The following is a 6930-nucleotide window of genomic DNA, read 5'->3' as shown; positions in this document are numbered from 1 at the left end:
AAGCATGCAAACAGAGGAAATATGTGTCCCGCAGATCCCAAATGGCCATAATGACTTGCTCATGAGTGTATTATTACTAGTTGCATTATCTTATCGTAAGCATTAGTTTATCCTAAACCCATCAATTGTCAATTAAGATGGGCCAAAACCAACTCATCCACTTCCCTTGTAGTATAATAACTTCATCCATGTTGTATGCATCCTGCAGCCGACCCAAGCAAATGACAAACCGTGGTCTGGTCGGAGAGACCTTTTTCCTTTTGAAAAAGGTTGATCGGCACAATTTTGTATGTGCAATTTGTTGTCAAATATTTTAAAATGGCGGTTAGAGAAGGCAATCATTCATGCGTAGCACAAAATGCATTGAAAAACAAGATAAAATGCATACCTTGGGTTTCTCTCTGCCTCGGATTTCATTTTTTTCCTAAGTCAACCAATTGATTGACTAATAGCAGTAACAAATGGATCCAGCTTGCCTGCTCTTTTCTCATGCTTTCATTTGTGCTACCACTTTATTCTACGGCTATTTTTTTTCCTTTTTTTCTTCTGATTTTAACAGGGTAGGCCCGGGTCTTATTTTGCTTCAATCAAATTAAGCCACGTACGCACGAGCACGGATGGGCGCACGCGAGGGGCATAGGCAAGTCTCGTCCGTAACAAATAACGCTCTCCCCACATTAGCAGTACTAGGTTTTTTCGGGTTTTATTTAAGTATGCAAATGGGGGCAAAAAAATATGTCTCCAGCGGATTCCAAATGACTAGCGGCCAAAAGAGAGGAGCGAGCAGAATATTCGCATTCGCCTCCGCCTCGCTGGCTCCCCCCTCCCCCTCCCCTCTCGCATTTATAACCGCCCTCGCCGCCGGGGAGGCCTCGACCCGCACCACACCGCACACCACACCCGCCCGCCCCAACAACAGAGACGGACCCGGCCATGGTCTACGGCGGAGAGGAGGCGCTGAGGCGGCAGTACTCCATCGGCGACGAGATCGGGCACGGCCGGTTCGGGACCGTCCGCCGCTGCCACTCCAACGCCACGGGGGAGGCGCTGGCGTTGAAGACCACGCCCAAGGCGCCGCTGCGTGACCCTCTCGACCTGGCCCTCGCGGAGCAGGAGCCCAAGCTGCACCTCCTCGCCTCCTCCCCGCCCTGCAGCCCGCACCTGGTCGCCCTCCACGCCGCCTTCGACGACGCCGACGCCGTCCACCTCGTCGTCGACCTCTGCGCCGGCGGGGACCTCCTCTCCCTCATCTCCGCCCGCGGCGGCCGCCTCCCCGAGCGCGAGGCGGCGGGGCTCGCCGCGCAGATCGCCTCCGCGCTCGCCGCGTGCCACCGCCGCGGGGTCGCCCACCGGGACGTCAAGCCCGACAACCTCCTCTTCGACGCCGCCACCGGCGCGCTCAAGCTCGCCGACTTCGGCTCCGCGGAGTGGTTCGGGGACGGGCGCCGCATGTCCGGGATCGTCGGCACGCCCTACTACGTCGCCCCCGAGGTGGTCGCCGGGCGGGAGTACGGCGAGAAGGTGGACGTGTGGAGCGCCGGGGTGGTGCTCTACATGATGCTGTCGGGGTCCGTGCCCTTCTACGGCGCCGCCGCCCCGGAGATCTTCGAGGCCGTGCTCCGCGGCAACGTGCGCTTCCCGCCGCGCGCCTTCGCCGGCGTCTCCCCCGAGGCCAAGGACCTGATGCGCCGCATGCTCTGCAAGGACGTCTCCCGCAGGTTCTCCGCCGAACAAGTCCTGAGTAAGCAGCGACCCCCGGCAGATCCACTGAAACAAAAACGCTCGCCGTCCTTGGAGTTCCTCGCTGACGTTTGTGGATCGGGTGGTGATTTCCGCAGGGCATCCGTGGATCGCGAGCTGCGGAGGGGATGCGGTTGCGGGCTGAAGAAATCGATGGACCAACATGCGGGGCGCGCTCCATCCATCTCTAGATAGAAGACCTTCTCCACGGAGGACGACGGCTCGGTTTCTGCGGCTCTGCTCTGTTTCTCCGGCAAATCGGCGATGGACAGAAGCAGCGGTGGTGCCGGAGTTGAGTTGAGTTCAGTAAGTAGAACTAGTGCTAGTTCCTTCGTGATCATTTAGGTCTAGAGGTCTCTGGTGAAGCTGGAATTGCAGAAGCTTTCACCTGAGTTAGCCTGAATGTGTGTTTGTTCGTCGTGTTTGTTCTCTGAATCGCTGCAGCAGTCCTTGTACATACAGTCTTGATCAGTTCTAGCTGAAGAGGAAGAGAGGGTTTAGTAGTACTTAGTGGAACTTAGTACGCAGGCTTTGTTCAGAAGAATGAAAATGAAGCAAAAATATGTGCATGTTTTGTACAAAATCACTGCGTGCTGCTTCAGTTTAACTGGCCATCATCTTCTGTGCTGGCACAACACTCTTACAAGTGGACACCAGCTAACCAACAGAGAGTGCTCTGCAAGTCTCCATGGTGCGATGTCATGTGTGATCGCGGGGCTGGAGATTTGGTGACTGTCTTTGCTGTCCGATGATGCGTGCTGATAATGAACGAAGAGGATACGCTTTTGATTCAGATACTAGCAGCAGAGCAGTTGCAATTGCATGGCTTTTTGGCCTTTTCAGTCGCAACTTGCAAAATCTTGTACTGTGTATGTATGTATCCCGTGGATGTTGTCTCTGAACTTTTTCAGCAACTTGTGGGTTGTTAATCACCATTAACCAATCGCATTACGCAGTCAGTCACATGATGGATGGCTCAACCGAATATATACCTAACTGAAACCACTTTTACTGCCGAAAATGAAGAGCCGAAAACACTCTGCCACCTAACTGAAAACACTTTTACTACTTCCGTTGCTTTAATAACTTCTGAAACCGAAAGCCTGAAAACGCTTGCTCTGCCGTTCGTTTCACCACACCACTTGCTCGCTGATCTTCACAGGCATGCACATGATGCGCGTCCCTGGCCGTCCGATCCGGCGATCTGCTAACGAAGCAACGGCCAACGCCGAGAGAGGTGGTCACGTTCTGCTCCCTGCTCGCCAAGCAACCGCCCTCCTCCGTCCTGTGCGCTCCCGTGAGGTGAGTGACTGCTCCGGATTCCTGTGCCATGGTTGGAGGGAAACATGCCAGCCCTGCCCATGTCCTTTGTGGCAAGTTGCATCTGCTGACTGCTGAGCACTCTGAAACCATGCAGATAATGAGGAGGACTGTTGCCGGGAACGGCTTTGTGCTGTAGCCACCTTACCCACCTAAGACCTAACCGAGCCATCCTCATGACAGGCGCGACCTGGAAAGCTCGCTGCTTCTGTTGCTCCTTTGGGTTTGGGTGGTGATCGGTGAGGAGGCAGCGCAGCAGCATGATGTAAATCAGGTGATGGGCTGGTGTGCACCGAGTAATCTGTTTTAACTTTACAGCTTGCCACCATCGGCCACACAAAGATATCAGGCTCGGTAACTTGAAAACATGACGTTTTTTTTTATTTAGAAAAACAGGGAGGTGATCCTGGCTCCATTAATCAGAATGAAACCACGAGTTGCATAGCAGTAAAAAATGGTCCAAAAAATAAAACGCTATATAGCAAGTTCAACATAGGGCAACACTAGCAGGTTACCATCCTTTCATCCGCGCCGGCTCCTTCCACCATACCGCCCTTCGACCCCGTCCATCTCCATGACGTGCCAATCCTAAAGCTCGTGGTTTTTCGGCGTCGCCTGATGCTACCCACCGACGGCGGGCGCAACCCCACCCAAGCCCCTCCTGAGGTGGTGATCTTGACCAGTGAAGCGACTTCCTCATCTCCGGCCCCTGATCCGTGACAATGGTCCAGTTCTTCGAATCGGATGACGGCGGCGTCGTGCGCTCCCCTTCTTGAAGGCGCCATCTTGCTTGCTCGCGGCGTCTCGGGTGTTGGAGTTAGAGATGATCGATGCCTTGCCGGTTCGGCTTGCCCCTCTACCCGGACTTGGCTTGGCGGTTTAGCTGTGTTTTTCCTTTGTTTGGGCTTAGCATCTCGTGTCTCTCTGCTCTGGTCCCATGTTCGCGGCTTCTCCTATATGCGTCTGTGATATGTGTTGTACCCTCTTATGTATTCATTCTGCTTTCCTTCTATCAATGCAATGATACACAACCTTTGCGTATTCACGAAAAAAAAGTCTCATGCTTTAGGGGTGGCGCTGATAATGGCTGGGGCGACCATCCGTTGTCCACGACAGAGGATGGGATTGTAAATAGCACTTGCTTGATCTTCATGTCAAGTGCTGGTTTAGCTCAGAGATCCATCATTTGTTCCAGAAGCTTGGCGCGAGGAGCTGCCTTGGAAGCTGCAGACCCATGTTTCCATCTAGCCACATGGAATCAGCATGGGTTTCTTTAGTTGATCTATCAGGAATTGAGTTAAACCCTCCAGTTTCAGTCTCTCTGATTCAGGGGACAAGATCGACCAAATTTTTATGGTTCGCAACATTCTCCCTATCATCTGTTTCAGAGATAATCGTATGGTATTGTCAAAGATCATGAAATTTGTTATATTGTGATCCAAATTGATATATAAGTATAACGGCTAACTCCTGACGAGCAGAGCGGAGGCCTGTCATCGGAAGGCCCCAACAGAGATGCAGGGGGCGGGGGCCTATGTCACCCCTGTTATATATCTCTCTTGTACGCCGCCGCACGTGATAGTTGATCAATTGTAAATCCCTGACATTTGTATCCTCTGCCGACATAGTAAAAATTTGCAGGATGGGGCATGTGGTTTTTTCCCCTTCATGCTGAAGGTCTCGTCACTTAACTAGATGGATAGCACGACCCTTGGAGGGAGACATCCAGCCTAAAAAAAGAGGATGGTGACATCCTGTTTGATGCCTTTTGTGCCAAATAGTTGTGGAATATCCATGCTAGCCTATACGGGCTACAAAGTTTTTTTTTGGGGGGGGGGGTGTTAAAGCAACACTTTATTCATCAAATACCACAATTTGTGGGGTTACATTCGGGTCATGGGGTTGCATAGGCCACAATTGGCGACCCTGGCCTAAAGAGAGGGAGAATCGACCTAAATTATGAACATCCTCATTAACTAAACGACCTTCAGAAGCAAAATTACAATTAAAACTAGCTGCATTAGACTTGATCTCACCAATGATCACTCCATGGCGTCCCCAAGTACCATTTGCCAGATCGTTTGTCAGAACTATACATGCTTGAACTGGAGTGACCAATTTACTTTTTCATGTTTTCCGAATCATGCGAGTAACAAATAGTAGCCTCCTGAAGCGAGGCAATACGAGCCGACCCATTAGCGTTTCGCGGGCCGGGATCAAAATTGGTTTCATTACTTTTTTTCTTCGATTTTGTAACATTTTTTTCCCTTTTCGTTTGGGTTTCAGCGGTTTTTTCTCTTTCCTCTTTTCCTTTTATGATTTTAGTAAGTCCAACATTAGTTGGGTTTTTTTAATTTTTTTTCTCTTTTCGGGTTTGTTTTTGCTCCTAGTTTTACTTCATTTTTTTGGCCTTTTATGTTGTTTTTGCTTTCTTATGTTTTTTCTTTTTTGTTTTGTTTGTAAATTTTAAACTGTATTTTATACATTAAAATTTTGCAAACATACAGAACAATTTTTAATATATGTCAAACATCTTTTGTAATAAAACGATGAACATTTTATAAAAAAACTAGGTGAATGTTCTTTATATATAGTGAATATTTTTAAATTTATAAGATGAAGTGAACATTCGTTAAATATAATCTAAACATTGTTTTGTAATAAATGATGCACAATTTTAAAATATACGATGAATATCTTTTTATATGCGTAAATATTTTTCTAAAATAAATCATGAAGTTTTTCAAATTTACGATGGTCATTTTCTAAAGATTTTTTTCTAGTAAGTTTTAAATTATTTAGATTCTTAAAATAGCCAACAAGTTTCTGTGTGGAGAAAACTCACCTAGAAAATCAAAGATAAAAACACACCAAAGGCTCAGCAGTGCTCGCCATAGTGGGTCTGCCATTTGTTCCCCGTTTTAGTCCAGGTTGACGCCAACATGCGCCCAATAGGAGGTCCCCTATTTTAGTAGTGTCAAATAGGTGCGGAAACATCCCCACCAACCTATATATGGTCGGAAGTGGAGTGGCCAATTTACCTTTTTGTGTGTTTTTTTAGAAAAATGGCTTAAATAGCAAGTTAGTCTTACGTCCCAAAACGTAATATCATTTTTGACACTATGATTAAAAAATAGCTTAATTAACAAGTTAGTCTTACGTCACAAAAATGGCTTCATGAACAAGTTACTCCTACATTTTAGAAATTGTAGAAAGTGTTTTTGAACTAAAAACAAATGTTAAATAAATTGAACAGCGAACAAATATAAAGAAAAAATAAATTTATTTTTAAAAGTTATAGTGTATTTAAATATATTTATTGTGTTTTGTAAGGTGTTCAATGTGTGCTTAAAAAATATCCGTCGTATATTGATGTGAAATGGCTCACCAATCGAAGCTAAGGCATGATTATAAACTCAAAACTCTATGCAGTACATCATGTCTAGTAATTTTAATATATTTGGGTTACCAAAATTTATTCGGAGATTATCATCAAGATCGTGTTTGTACAAAATAGTTTCTTAACTTTGCTAAAATTAGTAATCCTTACTTTTGAAAAAGGTGAGAATTTGAAATTTTGTTCGTAAAACAACATATATTTTCCTCAGAAATAATGATGCCCGGAATATTTATATTGAACTTTTATATTTTTACACATCAAATTCAAACTTATCCAATATATTTTATATTATATTAAAATATTTCTAAATATTAACTAAAACATGTTTGTTATACAATTCTAATGTCTATCATTGAACACTACACGAAAAACATGCCAAAATGAAAATTGTGTTCCATAGCTAAAGTTACTTCCCATTTTGAGACAACTCCACTTAAAAGATTAAGAATGATTGCCGTAAATGTGTGAAA

General features: G+C 46.3%; 1 protein-coding gene across 1 annotated transcript; it reads left to right on the top strand.

Moving 5' to 3' along the window:
• The first annotated feature begins 817 nt into the window (after window positions 1–817).
• LOC125515304 (phosphoenolpyruvate carboxylase kinase 2-like) lies at window positions 818–2323 on the top strand. The gene is made up of 2 exons (XM_048680750.1): window positions 818–1741; window positions 1839–2323. Exons 1-2 carry the CDS (start codon window positions 934–936, stop codon window positions 1883–1885), a joined length of 855 nt encoding a protein of 284 aa, XP_048536707.1. The 5' UTR covers window positions 818–933; the 3' UTR covers window positions 1886–2323.
• The last annotated feature ends 4607 nt before the right edge of the window (window positions 2324–6930 follow it).

This window comes from Triticum urartu, chromosome 6 (assembly GCF_003073215.2).
Source record: "Triticum urartu cultivar G1812 chromosome 6, Tu2.1, whole genome shotgun sequence".
Lineage (NCBI taxonomy): Eukaryota > Viridiplantae > Streptophyta > Magnoliopsida > Poales > Poaceae > Triticum > Triticum urartu.
Note: the sequence above shows the minus strand (reverse complement) of the source record. Positions and strands in the feature narration are given on the sequence as shown.